The sequence below is a fragment of the Eublepharis macularius genome, chromosome 7, assembly GCF_028583425.1.
Source record: "Eublepharis macularius isolate TG4126 chromosome 7, MPM_Emac_v1.0, whole genome shotgun sequence".
In the NCBI taxonomy this organism is placed as follows: domain Eukaryota; kingdom Metazoa; phylum Chordata; class Lepidosauria; order Squamata; family Eublepharidae; genus Eublepharis; species Eublepharis macularius.
Window position 1 is genome coordinate 125,841,573 of NC_072796.1, and position 22,918 is coordinate 125,864,490.

At 43.9% G+C, this 22,918-nt stretch overlaps 1 protein-coding gene across 1 annotated transcript in view; it reads left to right on the plus strand.

Moving 5' to 3' along the window:
* The window catches only part of FER1L6 (fer-1 like family member 6), a 133,948-nt gene that overhangs the window by 40,458 nt on the left and 70,572 nt on the right, over positions 1-22,918 (plus strand). Inside the window, exons 7-13 of the mRNA XM_054985903.1 lie at positions 563-641; positions 2,059-2,215; positions 2,799-2,985; positions 8,198-8,390; positions 9,728-10,077; positions 14,030-14,138; positions 18,624-18,810. Coding sequence (XP_054841878.1) covers positions 563-641; positions 2,059-2,215; positions 2,799-2,985; positions 8,198-8,390; positions 9,728-10,077; positions 14,030-14,138; positions 18,624-18,810 — 1,262 coding nt within the window. The remainder of the gene's footprint in view (positions 1-562; positions 642-2,058; positions 2,216-2,798; positions 2,986-8,197; positions 8,391-9,727; positions 10,078-14,029; positions 14,139-18,623; positions 18,811-22,918) is intronic.

Sequence of the window (22,918 nt, forward strand, 5' to 3'; positions counted from 1 at the left end):
TAGAATCTTCCCTCCATTTATCAGGGAAAGAGCAGCATGAATTAAACTTCAACAGGAAACATAAGCCACCTGCATTACCATAGGAGCATGATGGAAGGGACCTTAATTAGCAAGGATGTACATGTGGCGTCACTTATGTTCTGCACTGAAAATGCTCGTGCATGGCAAACAGAGGGCAAGAGAGGCCCAAACACATTTTTTATAAGGCAGCTGCTACCCAAAAATACTCTTACTGGACCATTTCGATAGTGGGTTGATTGCTCTTCTGCTAACAATGGTGCTTTTATCCAGGGCAAGAACTTTTCCCCGATGCGAGAAAGCATCCCTGTCAGCAGAGGGAATCCACAGGATCCAGCCTGGCTTATTGTAGTGCACTGCAAATCACACCCTAAATGTCATCAGTTTGTCAGGCTAGATTGTGACAGAGCCCAGGAACTGGTTTTAATAGATAAGATTTTCACTCTCTGGTACTGAAAATGCCTAGTTCTTATCTTCATCCATATAAACAGTGAATGATCTCTGTTGGAAATATGCTTTATGCGCTTGCTTGTTTCTCCAACAGGTTATGCACAACAAGTTGATAGGGAGTGTGTTGATTGGCTCCTTTAAAGTAGATTTGGGGACCGTTTACCTCCAACCAGGTAAGATACACATTTTCCACCTAACCATGTCTTGTTGAACAATATGTTTTTTGGCACCAGCTTTATCTCAGGGTTTATTCACAGGATCTCTGAGCACATGGTCTTGTCATTTTTTAAAATCCTGAGTGGCAGATTACCTATGGTGAGCAGGCTGCATGATGATAGCATCAGGGATCCAATCCAGGTCATAACCTCTGCAGCGTTAGAAATGTCAAAGAGTTCAGATTTTGAGATCTCTTTTCCACTAAGGGCTGAGGATTTGCAGAAGCTTACCCGTTCAGTGAGCCATTCCAATAGATTTATTTTCCTTTTTTCTGCTATATATAAAACTCCATCCCACTGTGGCCAGTAGCAGGGCTTCAGAGTTTGTTTGAATCAGGCCAGTATTCCATGGTCAGAAAAGTCAACCACCCAGCCTTCAGAATATCAGCTGCTCAGAAAAATATGTTATCAAAAATCTAATAGACATGGAACTATATGTTATAGTATACATACTTCTGCTCAGGGCTCATTTTGAGGGGGAACATGCAGGAACGCAGTTCGGTAGTTCCCCAAAGAGGTCACATGTCAGGTGGACCTGCCCACCTGACTCTCGGCCATTTGGGGCCCATTTCGGCATGGATTGGGGCCGAAATGGCCCAGATCGGGCCTCTGATGGGTGGTGGATCACTCTCCCGCTCAGCAGCGGCCTGATCCTGACCATTTTGGGCCCTTTTCCGGCCATTTTCAGCCCCCTTTTGCCATTTTGGGCCCAATTTAAGCCCTGAAAGACCAGGATTGGGTCCAAAACAGCCAGGATAGGTGATGTCAGGGGTATGTGGCATATGCAAATCAGTTATGCTAAGGACATACTTCCGGTGATGTCAAGGGGGTGTGGCATATGCTAATGAGTTATCCTAATGAGTTCCTTCCGTTCTTTTTCTATGAAATGACCCCTGCTTCTGCTGCTGGAAATGGCAGCTTTGTGTCAAGCTTTACCCTCGATCATATTTAGTAGATTTCCTGACATTCTGATATTGTGTGTTTCCCCATCTTGCTATGACGTTGCAGAGATGGAATCAAATTTACAAAGATGTAGGGCTCCGTCAAAAATTGATGCCACGTGTATAGCATCATCACGTCTGTTTCTATCCTAGAATTGAAAACCTAATCCCAAAATGTCCCCAGGGTATTTAAATTGTAAACTTTTCCCATTGTTGGTACCGTAGCATTTGAATCTGGACTTGATTTGCATCATCTCTTCTTGCTAGATCTTAAGAAGGAAAACTGCATTATTTATTTACTTTCTAGAATATTCCCCGTTTTATTCTCATGAGAACTTCTTGCTAATAACTTGCTGACTGTGGATGTGCTGCTGTCTTGAGCTACAATTTCAAAAATCCTCCTGAGTACCCCTCTTTCGTGTATATCTTTCTAGGTCATCAGTTTTGTGACAAGTGGGCCCTTCTCACAGACCCTGCTGACATTAGGACGGGAACCAAGGGATATCTGAAGTGTGATATCAGCGTTGCAGGAAAAGGAGACACAATACAAGCCGTTCAGAAAGCAAGCGATGCGGAAGAGCAAATAGAGAAGTACTGTCATGACTTTATTAGTTTCTGTCTGGCCAGCGCACTGATTTTGTAGACCTTTGCTTCTGGCTATATGGCTATAGTTGTGCCCTATCTTTTTCTTGAAAAAAAGGAAGCAAATTCACCCTACTACTATGGGCCTACTTCCATGGCACACTTAAAATGGTTCAACAGCAACCATGTTTTCTCAAGGTATTCTGGGAATTGTAGTTCTCAGAGGGAATTCATGGATCTCTAAGCAGAGATTGACACCACCCATGGCAAACTACAATTCCTAGAATGTTAGAAGGGAGTTATGGGTTGGATCGCATGCAAAATCTTCACTGATGAGAATAATTGCTGCTGGTCCACCTCTCCACCTCTTTTATGCCACTGAATTAAAAAAATGTTCTACAGTGCTTCTCCAAAAGAAATGGGACCTCTAGAAACCATATGTCACTTGTGGGTAATCTCCAGCAATTGTTTCTCCTTCTCTCAGTGGAAGTTTTCCTCTGGTTTTCCATCCCATGGCAATTAAGTTGGTGTAAAACCAAGTTTGAAGTTTGTTGCAATGAGTTTTCTTTACCCAGTTTTGCTTTTTCTTTAGGAACCTCTTGATTCCCAAAGGATTTCCCTCAGAAAGACCTTGGGCCCGATTTTATGTGAGAATCTACAAAGCCGAAGGGCTTCCCAAGATGAACTCTAGCATCATGGCTAATGTTACAAAAGCATTCATGGGAGACAGCAAAGATCTTGTGGATCCGTTTGTGGTGGTCACATTTGCGGGACAAATGGTAAAGCTTGTCAGAAATGTGGACCTTTCCTTTCAGCTGATTTCCTACAGTACTTGTTCTTTGTGCTATCCCTGTCAAACAAGAAATCCTCAAAGGTTCAGCCCACCTGTTAATTTTAAGTGAACTGTAAGCTTCAATGTCAGTTAGTAATAACATCTGTTTGGATTAAAATAAATGGTATGGTGTGCTCACCTGTTATGCCAATATAATATAAAAAGCAATACTGTAGATACAAATAGGAGAGATAACTATTTAAAGGAATTCTCAGTCTGGGTTCTGAGTTCCTCCTGAATATATTTTGAACTCATTTACTTTAAAAAAATGGATTGGTCTGATAATGCTAACATCCTTCCAAAGAATCCCATGAAACTGCAGTTTGCTGAGATGCTGAGAAGTCTTTGTTAAACATGACAAGTCCTCTCTCAGACCTACAGTTGCCAAAATTCCCTAGGAGGAGGAAATTACAGTTTCATCAGTTTAATTCTGTAGCATGTATATACCCTATGAGTCTACCCAGAGCTGAAACTAAGCACTCATTCATGTACAGCATTTATATAATCAGTATCTGAAATAACCAAATTAGAGGATAAGATGAGTCATGATTTTGAAGCTTCATTAATGGTGAAGGTCGTTTCACTCTTTATACAGAATCAAATGAGCACGCAGAGTTGGTCCACCTTGTTCAGTGCTGTCTTCTCTAACTGAAAGCAGCTTTCTAGGGTATCAGGCACAGGAAGGTTTTCTCCAACATCTGCTGAAATCTTCTAACTGGAGACACAAGGGATTGAACCTAGGGCCTAAAGATTCCTGGAGATTTGGGAGCCTTGGGAGGGTGGGATTTGGGGAAAGGAGAGACCCATAACCTTCTTCACAGAACTACAATACCCAGGGTCCTCTGGAGAGAGAAAATAGTTGTTAAATCACTTAGATATGCCCTCACTTTGCCCTTTTTCAGCCAGATTGAACCTGAGAGCTTCAGACAGGACTGAAATAGAGCTATGCAGAAAAATCTCCTGGAATGTGTCACTCTGTTGTCTTTGGGGGACTGGACCTATTCCAAAAGAACAGAAGAGACCTGCAACATTAGAACAAGGGTCCATCTGGTCAAACCGAGGGTTGAACAGATACTCCTGGGATGTCCCCGGCAGTGTGTGAGGGGTCAAGTAGAAGGCAACTGTGAATCCCTCTAGAAGTGGTGCATCAGGGGCAGGGCTTTTTTTTTCTGGGAAAAGAGGTGGTGGAACTCAGTGGGTTGCCCTCGGAGAAAATGGTCACATGGCCGGTAGCCCCGCCCTCTGATCTCCAGATAGAGGGGAGTTTAGATTGCCCTCCACAGGCACAGAGGGCAATCTAAACTCCTCTCTGTCTGGAGATCAGGGGGCGGGGCCACTGGCCATGTGACCATTTTCAAAAGGTTCCGGAACTCCGTTCCACCATGTTCCAGCTGAAAAAAAGCCCTGGTCAGGGGTATTCTATCTGATGGCTGTCTCTTCAGCACGTCCAGGAACCATTTCTGCTTTGAAGAGCCGAGTGTTAATCTTTGTGGCTCAAATCCACGGATGCATGTTTATAGACAGAAGTATTTCTGCTTGCAAAGTGCAACTTTCTCACCCTCCTACCTCAGAAGCCCAAAATGCTCCCCCTTAACAAATTCAGTATTTTTAAAGGGGCATTTTGGGTTGCTCAGGAGGGGGACAAGAATGTTGCACTCCACAGACGAAAATACTTCAGTTTGTGGTAATTATTCATAGGATCTAAGCTGGCGACTTGCCCAGGTGAGATTCATATGGCTACGTAGAGAATCTGAAGACAGCTCTCTCTGGGCCAGTCTCTTCTGCTGTAACCATTATCTTTGACCCTTTCTTCTATGACAACAGAGAACACTATATATCAAAAACCCTTGAATTTTCTTAAGGACACAGCTCCCATTTTCCTTCTAGCCCTCCTTAAATTCTATATTCAACATTTATTCTTTCTCTTGGTTTGTTCTTTTAAAAATGATTATTCATTGTATGTGTCCTTCTGAATTCACTGCACCCTTTAAATGGGCAGTAAGTACGAATGAGCACAACTTTATTTCTATAGTTTACTTTTTTGGGGGGAAAAAAGATTAAAAATGTCACCATACTTATTTGTATGGAAAACTTTCAGCTTCGTCTGGTGGGAAATGTGGTCGTTAGCTAAATAGCTGACATAATAGCTACACTTATGAATAACCAAGGCTGTGAGGCAATTTTAATTTTAATGAAGCCGTTTGCTCTTTACCGCACTGGTTAACTGAAAAGTACAGACACTTTAAAGAGTCTCTAATTATATTACCTTAGGTAATTGGGTTTCAAAATGGACTTCTCTTCAGAAAATATGTTTGTTATACAGAATTGTGCTGGAACAGGGCAAGCTTCCCTCAGTTTTAATCTCAATGGGCTCGACCAATCTATGCACACCAAGGTGCCACCCTTGCAGGTGTGTCCTCCAGCCAAACCATTGCTAGCATGGGAGGTGACAACCGTCACCTTCTGGACTTCCACCTCCACCACCAGGGTCTAAGCCAAGTCCCTAAATCATTGCCATAGGGCAGGGGTGGCCAAACTGCGGCTCGGGAGCCGCATGCGGCTCTTCTAGACATATTGCGCGACTCTCTGAGGTCTCTGAGTATCGCCATGGCTGTACAGTTTATTTTATTTTAGTTTATTCCCTTCCTTCCCTCTCTTCCCTTCTTCCCTTCTTTCTTTCCATGTCTTTCCCTCCCTTTCCTCCTTCTTTCTTTCCATTCTTTAATATTTTCAATAAAAATGTTGAGGTTGCCTGGTCCAACTCAGAAAATACCTGGGGACTTTGGGGGTAAAGCCTATCAAGGATGTGATATCACTTTTGACAAAGGTCAGGTGATGGCTCTTCCCAAGCTCCACCCCTTCCGATTATGTCACTTCCAGCATACTGCTCCAAAACCACCCCTTCCTGTGATGCCACTTTCAAGATACTCCCCCCAAACTCACCTCTTCCTCTGAAGTCACTTCAATGCATCATGTCTTGTGGCTCTCAAACATCGGACGTTCATTCTATGTGGCTCTTGCATTAAGCAAGTTTGGCTACCCCTGCCATAGGGGCTGTAGCGCAATGGTTAAGTGGCTGGGCTGTGAATCAGCACTTTGCTGGTTCGAATCCCATGACTGCCATGAACTCTGCAAGTGGCCTTGGGTAAGCCACTCTTCTCAGCTCCAGCTCCCCATCTGGATTGTGAGGGATTGTGGGGATGTATAATAATAGCAACACTGACTTTGTTCACTGTTCTGAGTGGAGCACTAATATGCCTACAAGAGCAGTATATAAGCGCAGTTAGTATTATTATGTTTCAGACCTGGTTAACACAGCACGGGAGACAGCAATGGGCAGACCTTGTTTGGGATGATAAAATGCTTTGAACCAGCCCTGTGCCCCTTAGGGCCAAGCTACACATGATGAATGACACTTGAACGGCAAGTGGATTGAGTGGAGGGCAAGTGAACAGGGAGAAATACACTTGCCGTTCAAGTGTCATTCGTCATGTGTAGCTTGGCCCATAGTCACCTGTGCTAAGATGTGGGTGGGTTTACCCCTATGTTTAGATGCACTTGATCTCAAATTACAGTCCATACTGCATTACCATGTTGCCCGTTTCTGCATGTGGAACAGGTTGCACTTGAGAATACACCTAAAATTAGCTTAGAAGGAAGCTTCTCTGACTAGGATTGCACAGTTAAAACTGAAAGTGAAATCACAGCAGATTTGCTGGTCCAAAATCCTAGGTTCCTCCAGTCTTTGCATTTTGCCTAACACACAAAGACACGAAGCTGCCTTATACTGAGTCAGATGATTGCTTTATCACAGTCAGTACTGTCTACTCAGACTGGCAGCAGCTCTATATGGTCTCAGGTGGGATTCTTCACATCAACTACCCAATCCTTTTAACTGAAGATGCTAGATTCTCTATGACCTCAAGGTGAGGCCAGTCTTTCCTCTTGCTATAGGCAGTCAGACTACCTTTTAATTTTTTAAATACATTCTTCGTTTACAAAATCTATCCAATTACAATTATATACAAAAATATGCTGTAACAGCACACCCGAACATGATAGCGATGAACTATGGTTTCACATTATCCCAAAATGTGTCATGCCAGAACATTACAAATAAGACCAGCTTTCAACAAAGGTTATTTGTGTCACAATCCTATTCTGTTTATTTTACAGTAGGTCAATTTATTAATTATAGCGGTTGTCTATATTTCTTTAAACCTTTCTGAACTTGGAGGAATATCTCATTTTCTCCAGTGCCAAATAAATGTTTGATGACTGGAAGGAGGTTAATAATTAAATCTAAATCCATTTCCTCAAGAAAAACAAATGGAAGACTTGAGGCTCTTTAAGATATTTTTATTTTAGCACAGCATTTTGTGGATTTGAGCCTACCATCGTATAATTGTGGAAGATCTTCAGGGCTTTTTTTCTGGGAAAAGAGGTGGTGGAACTCAATGGTGGAACTCAGGACCACACAACGATGTCACTTTGGGTCAGCTGGAACAAAGGGGGAGTTTTTTAAAGTTTAAATCGCCCTCGGTGAAAATGGTCACATGGCCAGTGGCCCTGCCCCCTGATCTCCAGACAGAGGGGAGTTTAGATTGCCCTCCGTGCCGCTCCAGCAGACGCAATCTAAACTCCCCTCTGTCTGGCAATCAGGGGGCAGGGCCACCGGCCATGTGACCATTTACAAGAGGTGCCAGAACTCCATTCCACCACGTTCCCGCTGAAAAAAAGCCCTGAAGATCCTCGTTATAGAGAGATTTATATATAAGATTAAGAAGGGTTTTTTTAAAGGCAGGATCAAAGGGCTATGAAATGTAAATGCGTGTGATCTTGCTGTGCCAACCTGCTGCCGCTCTCAGCATGCATGTACAGAGGCAGGAGGCCTTGCTCTCTGCGCATGCGCATTAGCATTAGGTCCTTCCAAACTGCAGCAAAAAGAATGGTCCTATATGGCCTTTAACCCAGCCGGTGGGGCTCTGTGAAGGGTTGCCAGGCCTACCCTGGCAACCAGTGGGAAGGGTAGGGGTAGAGAAATGTGGAGCCAGGGAGATGGGCTACATTTTTGTTCACATAGCACCTCTCATGCAAGTGGAGTGAGGTCACCAGATGAAGGGCACATGTTTCTCATTCTTTCTGCTCTCATATTTTAGGGAAGGACAACAGTGCAAAAGAACAGCGCTGACCCTGTGTGGCACGAACAGGTCGTCTTTAAAGAAATGTTCCCTCCACTGTGCCGAAGGGTCAGAATCCAGGTGTGGGATGAAGGGAGCATGAATGATGTGGCCTTAGCCACTCACTTCATAGACCTGAAGAAAATCTCAAATGAACAGGATGGTGATAAAGGTACAGAGCTGTGCATGTGCTGGTTTAACAACGCTTGCACGATCAACGAAGTTTATACTGTAAGGGGCAAATTTTCGGAACTCTCTTCTCTTGGAGGGTTATTGAAACTCAAGCTTTGAGAATCTTTTGGAACCATCAGGAAGCTTATCAAGAGGAGCTGCTTTTTAAAAGTGAAAGTTAATGTTATGCTTTGAAGGTGGACGCTGGTGCTGATAGTGCCTTGTGGTGACTGCATACATTCTGGCATTTCCATTGCAAGTATAGGGCAAGTGGTCCTCCCTCCTTTGCCTGATCCTGTTCTGCCCTGAGTAGATCTTGATTCCTGCATAAATCAGAGCTCACTTCATCAGACCCCCCCCCCGCTGCCTGCCAGCTGATGGTTTAAAGGGACCTGCCGCTTGCAAGGCAGGAAAGGGCCCTTTAAACTGTTAAATGCCCTCTTCCCTGCCACTGCTAAGCAGCCAGAAAGGGGCATTTACACCCCACAAACCATGAACTGGCTCGTAAACTTGCCCCAGTTCGTGCCAGTTTGTGGTTACGGGTTCATGAAAACTCACAAACCACGAACCTCATGGTTCGTTTTTTTTGTGGTTCGTGCCTATCTCTAACAGTAAGTAAGGAAACCCAAGATTTTCTTCATGCTTGCATGTCATAGACAGACATGCATATAAACTTTTGGACCTTTTGTTTGCCACACACAGAAGAATCCAGTCTTCAGTCTTTCCAGACTTGGGCCTGGTCTCTAATGCCTAGGTGAAAGATATAATGTGAGTTGCTGCCATGTGACAGGATGTCATGTGAGTTCAGAGTCACATGACAGGAAGAGGCGGATCCAGTTATTACCTCAGAGGTGGAGAGGATGGCTCTGTGTTACAAGTGCATGCAATCATTACAGAACCAATATGCTTCTGCGATTTGGAACAAGAAAGCCCTCTGTGAGCACGACTGCCTGAAGCCTCTTATTTTAGAAATCAAACGTACTGACTCAACCTGGATCACAGGTAGTGTAGGGCAGAATGAAGGACTGTGAATATGAAAGTGTCTGCTTTGTGTTGCACAGAAATTTACAAGGTTTTGCTATGGGAAAATCAGGAATTTGTTAAAGAGATGCCGATTTTTCTTCTGCAGTCTTCACAATGACTGAACGTGGCAAGCGACACTTTTCGATAATCTTCAAGATTTAAGCCTGCTTGCCTAAATGTTTGTAACTGTAGGTGGCAAGCTGCTATACTTACTTTCAAGTAAATTGGCTTGAAAGTAGGCAAAGCCTTCTTGAACTGGGCAGGTTTGTCTCTCTTGTCCTTCATTTATCATCCGTTCTTCATGTGTTTGTGCAGGATTCTTGCCTACCTTTGGGCCTGCCTGGATCAACCTTTATGGCTCCCCCAGAAACCACAGCCTGATGGACGACCACCAGGAGCTCAATGAAGGTTATGGAGAAGGTGTCTCTTTTAGGGGGCGGCTCCTAATTGAACTCGCAGTAGAGATCCTCACTGGAGGAGCCCACGAGTCAAAATTTTCCAAACTCATCAAAGAGATAAAGCCGTCTTCTAAGGAGAAGGACGCCAAAGGCTCTAAAGGGACAGGGAAGGATAAAGACAAAGGAGCAGAAGATGGAAAGTCATCCACTTCAGATAAAACAAACTCAACTGATGTGGAAGTGGAACCATTTGATGTGCCACCTGAGGTAAATATTAAAATTCTTGATGCCAAATGTACAATTAAATTGCAGATTAAGTTCCTATGTTTAGGGAATGCCTGGTTTAGTTGCCATAGCTTCTCCCTCAAGGAACTTTAGGAACTCTAGTTCTGTCGGGCAAATAGTGTTCTCCAGTGTCCGCTTATACACATTTACACAAAACTACAGTTCCTTAAGTTGCTGGAAGTCTTGAACACAGATCCCTGAGAGCTAGGGTTGGCAATGTCCCATTGGGGATGTAGATCGATCTCCAGATGACAGAGATCGGTTGCCTTGGAAGAAATAGCAGCTTTGGAGGGTGGACTGTATGGCATTATACTCCACTGAGGTTTTTCCCCTCACCAAACTCTACCCTCCCCAGGCTTAGCATTGCCAAACTCCTGGGCTGATTCCAGGCGGCCCTCCCCATCCCGAAATGTTGCGCGTCATTGTGCGGAAAACGTGAAATATCGCGTTTTCTTGCGTGAGTTTTGTGCAACGTCGCGCAAAACTTGCGCGAGAAAACGCGGTATTTTGCGTTTTCCACGCAACGATGCACGACGTTTCGGGACGGGGAGGGCCGTCTGGAATCGGCCCTGGTGAGTGTTAGAGATCTCCCAGAATTACAGCTGATCTCCAGGTAACAGAGATCAGTTCCCCTGGAGAAAATGACTGTTTTGAAAGGTGGGCTGCATGGCATTTTACCCCACTGAGGTGGTCCCTGGCATCCCCAAATTCTACTATCCCCAGGCTCCACCCCCAAAATCTCCAATAATTTCCCAAAACAGGCCATTTCCACATGCCCTTAAAGGGACAGCCCACTCACCGAATGCTGCTGGTTTTCCCACTTCACTCTACATGTCTCCGATTTCAAAACGGTAGCAGGCTGTTTGGCTTCCATTTTGTCAGCGTCTTTTCAGGGACCATGGGAAAATGCATTCTCAGAAAAGGCACCGAAAAAACAGAAGCCAAACAGTTTGCTACCATTCTGAAATCAGAGACATGTAGAATGAAGGGGAAAAGCGTTCAGTGAGTGGACCGTTCCTTTAAGAACATGTGGAAATGGCCACAGAGCTGGCAACACTATGCAGGCTCCACCTTCAAATCGCCAGGAATTTCCCAGCATGGGATTGGCAGCCCTACATGGCCCAGCTCCTTACTCTCTGACCCATTACATCCACAGGCCAACTGAACAATCTGGGGCCTGAGGTAAGCAAAATGGCCACCCTGTAAGCAGCTGTGCTAAAAACTGCACCTTGAGCTAGGTCTGCATAATCATGAGATCTGGAAAGCTGGTGAGAGATATTTAAGTTCTGCCTCTAACTTGGCTTCTCAGTCCTAGCAGACTTCTTATTGTAGAGCTTCAGCCCTTCGCTTTTGAACCTGTTGTTGTGTTGGACTTGGCCCTTTACCTCTCTAGGATTGAGTCCCCTTGCCTCTGGTCCTGCCAATTCAGTCTGTTTTAACCAGGCCTGGCCCCAGCTGACCCTGCCAGGTTCCTGGGAATTCCTTGAGGAAGTCAACTTAGTCAAATAAGTTCTAATACCTATTAACGTTTGCGATACAGCTGTGTCCTTATGAAAATACACATCTGTAATGGTCAGTACAGCACTGGACTTTTCTTTAGAGTATTTATGTTGCATACAGAATTAAATAATAATAACTGTGCTTATATACTGCTCTTCTAGACAGATTAGTGCTCCACTCCAGAGCCGTGTTCATTCTTATGTAGGATGGTAGCTTAGCTCTTATTCTATGATAACCATCATATTGATTTCCTTTCGAGTTCTTGCTCATTTTTCCCAAGTACCTCATGGAGGCTTGATTATATCCATTATAAACACTCTTAAGCACTGAAATCTATGCCATTGAAAGGTTTTTAGTGAGTGGACTGTGTAAACCATTTACCTCCTGTGATTTCTTCACATTTTGGGGACATAGGAATAGTTTTGTGAAAAAGAATTCTTTCTATGAGTTGGATACAAAGTTTGGTTTTTCTTAACAGAAGGAACATACATCAGTGGAAAACAACTTTTCTACTTTCCCTTCCCACTGCAGTCCACTAAGAGCCAAACTACAAGTGACGTCTTACACAGGTTGGACGCTAGTCGGCTTCCCTCAAGTTTTGATGGGAAATGTAGGCGCCCTGGTTTTACAGCTTGGCTCTCCATTACAGCTGCAAGACCAGGATGCCTACATTTCCCACCAAAACTTGAGGGAAGCCAACTAGTGTCCAACCTGTGTAAGACGTCACTTTTAGTTTGGCTCTGAGCTCCCAAAAACTATTCCCTGCCCACCCCCTCCCCGAGCAGCCATTTGGGGAGATCAGTAGGCTGCGGTGGGATGAAGAAGGCAGAAAAGTTCCATTCCTCTGATGGAAGGTTTAGTCTGGAGACAACTCAATACCTTTTTGCTAAAGCTTTAGCCACATTCTTTCCACAAGGTCCTGAACATATGAAAGGCCTTATATACCAAGTCAGACTGCTGGTTAGAGTTGCCAGCTTCCAGGTGGGGCCTGGAGGGGTCTGACAACATATCAGTTCCCCTGGAGGAAATGGCTGCTTTGGAAGGTTTACTCCTTGGCATCTACCTTGCTGAGGTCCCTCTCCAGGCTCCATCCCCCCCAAATCTCCAGGAATTTCCCAACCTGGACCTGGCAACCCTATGGTTGGTACATCTAGTTCATTATTGTCTTACAGTGCAATCTTTGTCTGAATCAGGACCAGGGCTTTTTTTCAGCTGGAATGTGGTGGAATGGCGTTCCGGCACCTCTTGAAAATGGTCACATGGCCGGTGGCCCTCCATGCGGAAGGCAATCTTAACTCCTCTCTGTCTGGAGATCGGGGGGTGGGGCCACTGGCCATGTGACCATTTTCACTGAGGATGATTCAAACTTTAAAAAACTCCCCCCTTGTTCCAGCTGACCCAAAGTGATGTCATTGTGCGGTCCTGAGTTCCACCACGGAGTTCCACCACCTCTTTTCCCAGAAAAAAAGCCCTGATCAGGACACTGTGTCTGCTTTTTAAAATAAAAATTATAATTAGGAGTTTGTTCACAGAACTCTTGGGATATTTGACCATTGAGCTGCCAGACTGCTAAAGACTTTGCTCAAGTCCCTAGAACCTGCCAGTCAGAGTAAAAAGCGCCGAGACAGTCGGGCAAATGGCCTAACTCAGGATACAGCCTACATTTAAAAACTGCACGTTCAAAATAACGGTGAGGGTTGCTTGAGATATTTTGCAGCAAACCCTTCTTTGGAGGAGAGAAAATTTAAACATTTTGCAGTAGCCAGTCACATGGGGGGATTTGTATACATCTATTATGGTTGCCAGCTCTGGGTTGGGAAAGTCATGGAGACTTTGGGGGGTGGAGCCTGAGAGGGTGGGGATTGGGGAGGGTGGGACCTCAGCAGGGTATAATGCCGTACAGTCTACCCTTCAAAGCAGCTGTTTTCTCTAGGAGAAATATTATCAGTAGTTAGGAGATCAGTTGTAATTCTGGGAGTTTTCCAGGTCCCACCTGGAATTTGGGAGCTCTGTGTATACACCCTGTGTATACATAATGGGTTTGTGTAGCTTTCCAGTATGTGTACGCACAGAGAAACATGCATGTGTGATTGCCCCATAGAGGATTTCCATTTTGGCATGCTGATGTAGAAATAATTTTCTGATTGTTTGCAATAACCTGCTGAAAGTTGAAACCCATATTATAGTAGCAAACCATTCCAAATATTGACGTAAATGGCCGTGGGCAAAATACCTTTCTCACAGCTACTACAAGCTCCGATGTGCATGTGAGTAAGCTGTCATTCCAAAGAAACAACAGATTGCTTGCGAGAACCAAGGGGCTAAAATTAACATGGCTTCTTTTCCATAAAGTAATTTCAGAAATTACCTGTCATCATAGATTGTAGTTTATATAATAAATGCATTTTGCTCTCCCCACCCCACCCCCTGCCAGATCCATGAGGAAAAGTTTGAGGACTTCCTTCTATTTGGGGCATTTTTTGAAGCAACAATGATTGACAGAAAGGTTGGAGATAAACCAATAAGCTTTGAGGTTTCTGTTGGTAAGTGTCTTTTGCAGTCATATTAGCCCCATTTTGGTAATATTAGTGACATTTCTCAGTGTTTTTGCCACCCAGGCCGTTTCCACACGTCTTACCTTCTACCGGAACATTGCGGAAGACAGCATCTTCTCGCACAAAATCGCACCAGGAAGTTGTGATTTTGTGCAAAAATCCCAGATGACAGCGCCTTCCTGGCGCGATTTCGCGTGCGAAGACGCTGTCTTCCGCGATGTTCCGGCAGAAGTTGTGTGGAAACGGCCCCAGTTTCACTCAGCAAAATATGAGATTGGTTTGGAAGGTCTTGCTCAAGCAATCTATTGGTATTTTGAGGATAATTTAAAGAATTCAGTAAAATAAGAAAAGTTTGTGAAGGAAATGTTTAGATAAACAGTGAGGGTATCCAATCATCTACCAACTTTGTGAACTGGGACTTTCCACTAAGCCAACTAAAATTTTGTTATTGGGGAACAACAGAACCCCAGAACAGCACTGAGGGCAAACTGCAGAAGGTAATGGAATTGGCAGAAATCTCTGTCCCATCTTCCAGAGACTTGAGTGTCATTAAATCTTCACAGGTGCATGACTGAATACATGCCAGGTGTACAACAGTTACAGGAGGCATTAAAAAAAAGTTCCTTTGTCTCTCTCATACTGTTTAGGCTTTGCATGAATGTTGTTAACTCGCAACAGAACTCTGAAGAGGAATCAGATACAGACATGTAGCTGCCAGAAGTTTTATCCTTGTGTCACAGTTGCCCTCTCTTTACAGTATTGCAACACCCAATGCTTTCTGATTGTGTTTTACTCCTTCTATGACAGGTTGTTCCTCCATTGCAGAGTAACAGGCAAATTAAAAGTAACTATATAATTGTTAGACCTGGAAGCCAAATTAATGTTCTGCACACACAATGATGTAGATAGATCAAGATGGGTAGCCATGTTTTTCTGTAGCCGTAGAAAAGAGCAAGAGTCCAATAGCACCTATAAGACTAACAAAATAACAGCTCACTTCTTCAGATACAATGATGTAGAACATGCTAAAGTGGCATTCAGTCAACATTAGGCTGGTCTTTGAGATGACGAAGGCATTCTGAACGCAAACTTCATGGGGTGGGTGTGGAAATCTAACATATCATTACAAATTATATTGCCCTGCCTCTCCTGGTTTAGATACAAAGGAGCAGCCCTACATTAAGATTCTACATGTTCGTGGACCGGGTTGGATATTTTTTTTTAAAGAATTTGTGTATAGAAGGAAAGGCCCTGTAGACAAACAAAGGCAATGTCTAATATTTATTTAAGCAGGAACTTGGGAGAGGCTGTATTCCTAAGAGCCTCGTTTGTGTATTTGCAGAATAAAGAGCAAGCTTTGGTTCTATATATAAAACTTCTCCTGGGTGTGGGAAGGGTTGAAAAGTGGATCCCAAAGGGCCATTATCTCTATGTACCAGGCTTGTCATGTTCCATTTCTTGGATATTTTTGGACACTGCCTCTGAGGTCGAAGCATCCTTTGGCATGCGCATCCTTCGGCATGTGCATCAAGGAGGCTTGTTTGGCTATTCAGGTGCCAATTTGAGCTCAGAATCTTAGGGCCAAACTAGATGCTGGCTTTTTTAAAAGAATTGGGTCCAGGTTTCCCAGACCCCAACTGGGTTACCCACCACAACTGCACAGCAGGTGTACGGAATGGCTATTAAAATATAAGTCTGAGCCACAAACTCTGCCACATGGCTTCCAGTGAAAACAGATTTTATAGTTGGATTGCATCTGATAGATTCATTTCTTTAGGGAAGGCACTTAACTCCAGTGGAAGGAGCTTTCCCCTAACTCATAACTTTGTGAGTCTCCGCTAGTAGAATGGGTCTGAGATCGACCCTCTGTTTCTTTTCTAAAAGCATTTCTAGGCAATCATATCCTGAGTAATAAATGCATGGGGTATTTTCCGAAGTTACAGAGGATCCAGAAATCCTTTTCAAGGAAGTTCTTCTGTTGCAGGAAGATCACGTTTTTCCTTCACTAAAAATGCAGTATTTAGTTGGTGAGAAAATTGGATATCCGTCCTCTGACCCTATCCAAGCAACTGCTTCCATTGTGCCAGTGAGATGAAAGCGGCAATGTGTATTTGAAGTTAAAATTTCAAATAATTTCCTTGTAAATGACTTGCTTATTTGGTCTTATTACTGCTATACTAAAGAGCTCATTTTTACAAAGCAAATAAACAAGTGTTCCTAATTTACTCCAATTAAGTGAGGAAGGCTATGAAACAAACATTTATCTATTGACATTTGCTGTCAGGATAAAAGTTTTATATCGGCTGTTGTTTTTGTGTCAAAACCAAAACAGTATAAGGGGAAATATTGCTTATGAAGGTGGTCTGTGGAAGTTTTTTCCTCTTCTACTGCTGTTCCACTGCAGAACAACAAAGCTACCCACCTGAAACTATCTTCATAGGAGACAGGGTTTTTTTCAGATAACTGAAAGTAATACAATGAAGCCATTATTATTCGCGGGGTTCTTCTAACTCATTTTCCTTTTGTCCCACCAACATTTTGGGTAAAGAAGGCTTTGCATGTTTTTATAGCTTTAAAAACCAGAAAAACCTGTTTGACTGGAGAAATAGCAGAGCAAAAGAGTATGCTTGAAGCAGCAATGGCTCTCTCTAATGTTTTTGGACTTCCTGGAAATGGTTGGAAAGGAAATGCTACCATGTGGCCTTAAGTAGAGAGAATAGCATCAGTTCTATGACTGGGCCAAGCTACAAGTGACGAATGACACAGGTTGGACAGTTGTCAGCTTCCCTCAAGTTTTGATGGGAAATGTAGGCATTCTGGTCTTGCAGCTTGGTTCTCCGACTGCTGTCCAATGGACTTTTCAACTGTCACTTGTCCAACATTCCGCCAAGCTGCCTACATTTCCCATCAAAACTTGAGGGAAGCTGACAAGTGTCCAACTAGTGTCAGGCGTCACTTGAAGTTTGGTCCTCTGTTACTTGCTAAAGGGCATTAATGATCAGGTGATATTTCTTGTGCTAGTTGAAGATCTTTGCTCATGGCCTCACTACATGTTACACTTTACCTGAGTCTATTCCTGGGTCTGCTCAACAGATGAGGTCTGGGATTTCCATGCTTGGAATTCGGTTCCCAGGTGCATGAGACCCCAGGATGTATCCTGTAGAGTACCATGCAGGGATGCTGGTTCAAACTGGTGTCATTTGTGCTTTTTGGTCTTCAGGGAAGAAGAAGGAGAAAGTGGCAGCCTATAAAGACCAACAAACACTAAAGGGAGCTATCAGGTCACTTGGAAACTTAGTGCAGAGAAGAAAATGGGATAGCCACTACATTAGCAAGACTTGAGATAATTGTAGTTGATGTGCTATGTAAAGAGTCCATGGAAGCCATATTGGGTAGTGTTTAAAGAGAATAAATAGGCAGTGTGGTGTAGTGGTTTGGTTTGAGTGTTGGATTGTGAACAGGGAAACCCAGGTTTGAATCCCACCTCAGCCACAGAAGCTTTCTGGGTGACCTCGAGCTAGTCACTTCCTCTCAGCCTAACTACCTCACAGAGTTGTTGCTGTGAGGATAAAAGGAAGGGAGAGAAAACCTTGTTAGACACCCTGGAGGAGAGGTAGAATGAAAACAAGATTGGTTTTATCTGGTGTTGGGAATTGGTGCACAACCAGCAAACATGGCAGTGGTTTAAGTTTTGAGGCTGGATGGAATAAGAACTTAGCCTTGGGAGGTCCAAGAGTATGCTGTTTGCTTTCAAGGGAACCGATGCCAGTTTAAAAGTGAGCAGGAGCATGTATACCAGCACTCTGATCAGGAAAGTTTGACACCTTCCTCCAGGGTGAGGAACCCTCCTTCATCTTGAGTAGTTCTTCCTCTGGTGGGAGAGCTACTTAAATCAGAGGCTGTTAGGCTGAAGGAAGGCTTCGAAATATCCACCTTGCTAGCCCTGATTGGACAGAAAGGCAGGATATACATGCTGTGAAGAAATAAACTTTGCTGATCATGGTGGTAGGATACATGGCACTGTCTGCCCACTGATACCAAGAGAAAGCTCTTGAATTTCTAACGCTCTCTCATCAAAAGAATATTTGGCCCTGTAGCAGCTGCTCCTGGCATTACTTTCTGCTGCTTAGGGAAGCGGGGATGGAGTTGTGTACAAAATACTATTGTTTGTATCCATCTGCAGACATTTATATTACAGAAATGTTCAGGCCAAATGGCTAAGTGAGCCACTCAAATGAGACTCGAGATCCATTTGATTCGGTCCTAAAAAATTAGGCAAGATGTGGCCTCAGGGACTGGATTCAGTGAAGCAGATACTTCAATAAGTTCAGACCTTTAAAACTGCTCTGCACCATCTCTTTTCAACAGGATGTGCCTAATGAGAATCCTCCTTTGCCCACTGCCTTACTTTACAGTGTTGTGTTACATTCCATTTATCCATTCTCATACACAAGTCTGGTTTTGTACATCTAGGGAATTTTGGCAACGTGATTGATGGAGTGTCACCTGGAGCTGGAGGCAAAAAGAAGGGCCATGAAGAAGAAGAGGAAGAAAGTGCCCCACTGCTGCATGAAGGTTCAGGAGAAGCTGCGCATGACATTGCAATGCCTCTGGTATCTACCACGCATCCTGAGAAGCCACTTGCCACTGAAGGAAACAGGTGCAGTTCCTGAAGTTTATACTTTGTTTGACCTCTGGCCTTTGTTCTACCTCTCTAGAACCAGGAATCTCAGAATGATAGGCAGGTGTTTCTAGGTGGGTGCGACCACTTCATAGGGGAGGTGTCAGTGTTTCTTGCTCCCATCTCGATGAGACGGGACGGGATAGGATGGGTGGGGGGAGAATAGTGCGCTTTGCGCTTATCTACCATCTGATTGATTGTTTGATTGATTACATTTATAGCCCTCTCTCCCCGCAAGCAGGCTCAGGGTGGGTTACAGCAACAGATAAATTACAGAATTAAACAGATAAAACAGTAAAACAATAAAATCAAATCTTATATAGCAGCACACATTTCAATATCCCAGATGGGGCGCCATTCCCTTTTCCCTGCACACCATACAGAGGGGGGAAAGAGGGTGGAGGTGCGGGTTGGTAAACTCTAACTCCCCGGCACATAGGGGCAGATGGACCATATAACCCCCCCACTAGTAGGAGACTGGCAGGGACGCTACTTAGAATGGATTCAAGTGCTGGCCTCAACCATATGCCTGGCAGAACATCTCTGTCTTACAGGGCCGCGGAAAAGATATAAGGTCTTGGCAGACCTGGGTGTCCTCCAACAGAGAGTTCCACCAGGTCGGGGCCAGGACAGAAAATGCCCTGGCCCTAGCTGAGGCCAAAAATCCAAAAGAAATCCCCTAGGAACCCAGAAATCACACTACAAGGTGTACAAAATAATATTACTATAATCAGTGCAATCAAAGTAAATACAATCAATATAATGCAATTAATATAATACAATGAATAAATGTATGAATATATACACAATCCAGTTGTATGTCCAGTTATCAATCAAAGCAAAGTCCTTCCAGTGAACCATCCAACAGTATATCAGTCCATGGTGGCTGGTATAGTAAAGTAAACGTTCAATAGCCAATGTGGCAAAAAGGCAGCAGACAGATATTTCACTGTTTCCAGCTGACCCAAAATATTCCAAAGCACAATGGCACAAATGGCTGGAAATCACCAGGAGATTGGCAACGAGCCCGCCAGCTTCTCACACAGCTCGTTTCGGCAGTTCTTCTTCACAGCCAATGATAACACTCAGCCAATATGTATAAGTATCAAATCCATTTCATTCTACATACCCAGGACTGTATCTTCTGCTAATTGCAAGGTCATTTTTCAAAAAGCAAAGGTCAGCTGAGGCCAGCCAAGCCTCCCTGGGGCCAGGGACCACCAGTAGGTCCCTGCCGATCTAAAGGCTCTCCGGCATATAAGACATAGATTCATGTCTTATAAGGCATAGATTCATGGTGCCTTGACGTTAGGAGCAGTAGTCCCACTGGCTTAAGTGGGATTAGAATGAATACTGATAGGCCAAGACACAAAGAGACAAGATGCTGGAAGTTCCATGAAGAGAGTACCCATTGGTAATTTTTCTCTAAAAAAATCTGCTGACCAGGAGCTAGATTTTGATCAGAATCATAATGCAGGGGAGTTTTAAGCCTTACCCCCATGCCAGTTTCCCAATCTGAAGCAGCCTCAGAGAGCCACTGTTTGCCCCACCATGCAAGTGCTGATAAGTGTACCTATATGAGTGTCTCTACACGAGACATCTTAAACGAGGACGCTCAAGTGTAGGGAGACTCGATGTTAGCCAGGAAGCATAGTTTAAAAAGACAGAGCCAAAGGCTCTGTCAGTTTCACCTCTCTGCACAAAGCCAGAGATAACTCCTCAGAGGTTTGTTAATTTCATCTTCCCCTCCCCAAAGGGAATTTGACAGAGCCTTCCAGAGGCGAAGATTAAATTAACAAACCCTCTGAGGAACAATCTGTGCTGGCTCTGTGTAGAGAGGTGAAATTGACAGAGCCTTCCGTTCTGTCTTTTTAAACTACGCTTCCTGGCTAACATTGCATCTCCCTACACCTGAACTTCCTCATATAAGATGTCCTGTATAGAAAGACTCTATATTTGCCCCAATAAAGGAAGGGCCGTGACTCAGTGGTAGAATACCTGCTTTGCATGCAGAAGGTCCCAGGTTCAATACTTGGCTTCTCCAGTTGAAAGGACCAAGTAGATGGTGTGAAAGATCTCTTCCTTGTACCTTAGAGAGCCACTGATAATCAATGTAGACAATTTTGACCTTGATAGACCGATGCTCTGATTCAGGAGAAAGCAGCTTCATGTGTTCATGAATCTCTAAGCGGCTGCTCTCAGGGTTTTTTCCAGTTTGGAAAAATGACAAAGGGAAGCGATTAAAACTTCCCTATCCTTGCATTGTGGTCCCAGTCCAAAGTAGGGTGTAGATTTCAGTGGTGTCTGAATGCAGCCAGGAGGGTTATTGTGGTCACTGTTAACCATGGTTAGAGGAGATGTAGCCTTACCCCATAATTAAAGCAAACCATGGAAAGGAGGGGACAATTCACACAAGTGAAGGGAGGGTGCGGACATGTTGCCAATGGCATGTTCCCATTCTCCCGAGTCCCAACTAGTGGCCATACGGAGAATGTTGCATCTGCACTGACCTTTCATCGATAGAAGTGAAATTTCGAAAAGCACAACAGTGTTGTTGCTGTCCTCACTCTCTAGAAAACAGCACAGATCAAATAGTTGTTCATGAGAATAAAATGGTAAGGAAATGTCTATTTAGGACAGCTTCACAACTGAGATGGAAAGCAGCCTGCCCAAAATGGAGTTACTTTCCCCTCATGGCATTGCTAGAGAATATGGATTATCCTGCAGAGTCTGCTGCTATTATCATGCAAAGAGGCTGCTGGTAATTTTTAATGTTTTCCTCTAGGCAGAAATTCATGTTTAAAGAGTTTCGGTAAAAGAACTGAGATCGTTTCCAAATCTGCAATTGGGTACTCTAAAGTTCCTTCATCTATTTTAAAACGGATATCACCCTTACTTGCTTGATGTGGGTGCACAGCTTGTCTGCACTTTTCATTTTCTCTTATGATGTTTGTAGCCATTTTAGCGGCTTGAATTGTTAAAACTGGTATGAAATGTAGTAGAATCCTGGTCTGTACTAGAAGTAGCCAAATGGCACCCCTTAGGCCAGATTTGGTCCCCAAATCAATTTTAAACCGTCTTCAGTAGCCCAAGCATATTTTAACTGAGGTGTGATAAAAAAACCCGAAGCTTGTAGTTTCGCTTTAAAAGATAAGATGTTTATTTTCAAAAGTTGTAGAGCAGAGATTCTACACTTTAATGCTATGCATTTGTTTTTATTTACTTTGACTTAGAAAGTTTACAAATGGGGCATTCCCCCATCAGCTAGTACTCCTCCTTTCCCTCCCCCTTTCTCCTTTGCTTTCCCTTCCCTTCACAGTCCTCACTGTTTCTCCCTTTACCCTGCTTCCTTCCTTCCCTCCCACCTATCTTTCTCAATTCCCCCCTTTGCTGTTACCCAAATAGGCGGTCTCCTACTTAGTTGGAGTAATTAGCTTAAAGGAGAAAAATGAGAGGGGGTAACTGGGATTCTCAACATATGTTTATGGGGATTATTCTCTGAAGAGAACTCTTGAAATAAGCCAGGCAGGTGTTGAACCAGAAAGGGTTTTTTTTAATTAAAAGAGGAATAAAAAGTGACTAGGAACATGGTAGACATTTACAAAATTATGTGAAGAGAGGGGGTTCTTTTTGATCCCTTTTCATAGGAATCCCTTTTCATAGGGATCACTTGGTGATCAAGAACTTGTGATCACCCAGTGAAAGCAAATGCTGTTTTCCCAACCCCAAATGAGTTCACGGGCTGCAATTTGTTCTGTTAGACAAACGCAGGACTGATACAGGGTCTGTATGCTTGCTCCAGAGTAGCAAACAGCAGCCCTGTGTGATCATTTTGGGTTGGGAAACAGTGTCCCTGTGCTGTGGTTCTATTCCTGCATACCAGTTAGTGTTGTCAAAGTTCTGGGAGCTCCATATACAGACCAGGAAGTTAAAATGGCCCAGGAGCAAGCCACATGGCCCAGTGAGCCAGGCACTGCCGGGGCCACTCGGCTCAGACCCTGCCAGTAGTCTGACAATGGACACCAGTGCATCCTCCTTCACTGCCACCCACTGGCACAGTGGTGCAGGAGGAGGCAAGGGGTGAACT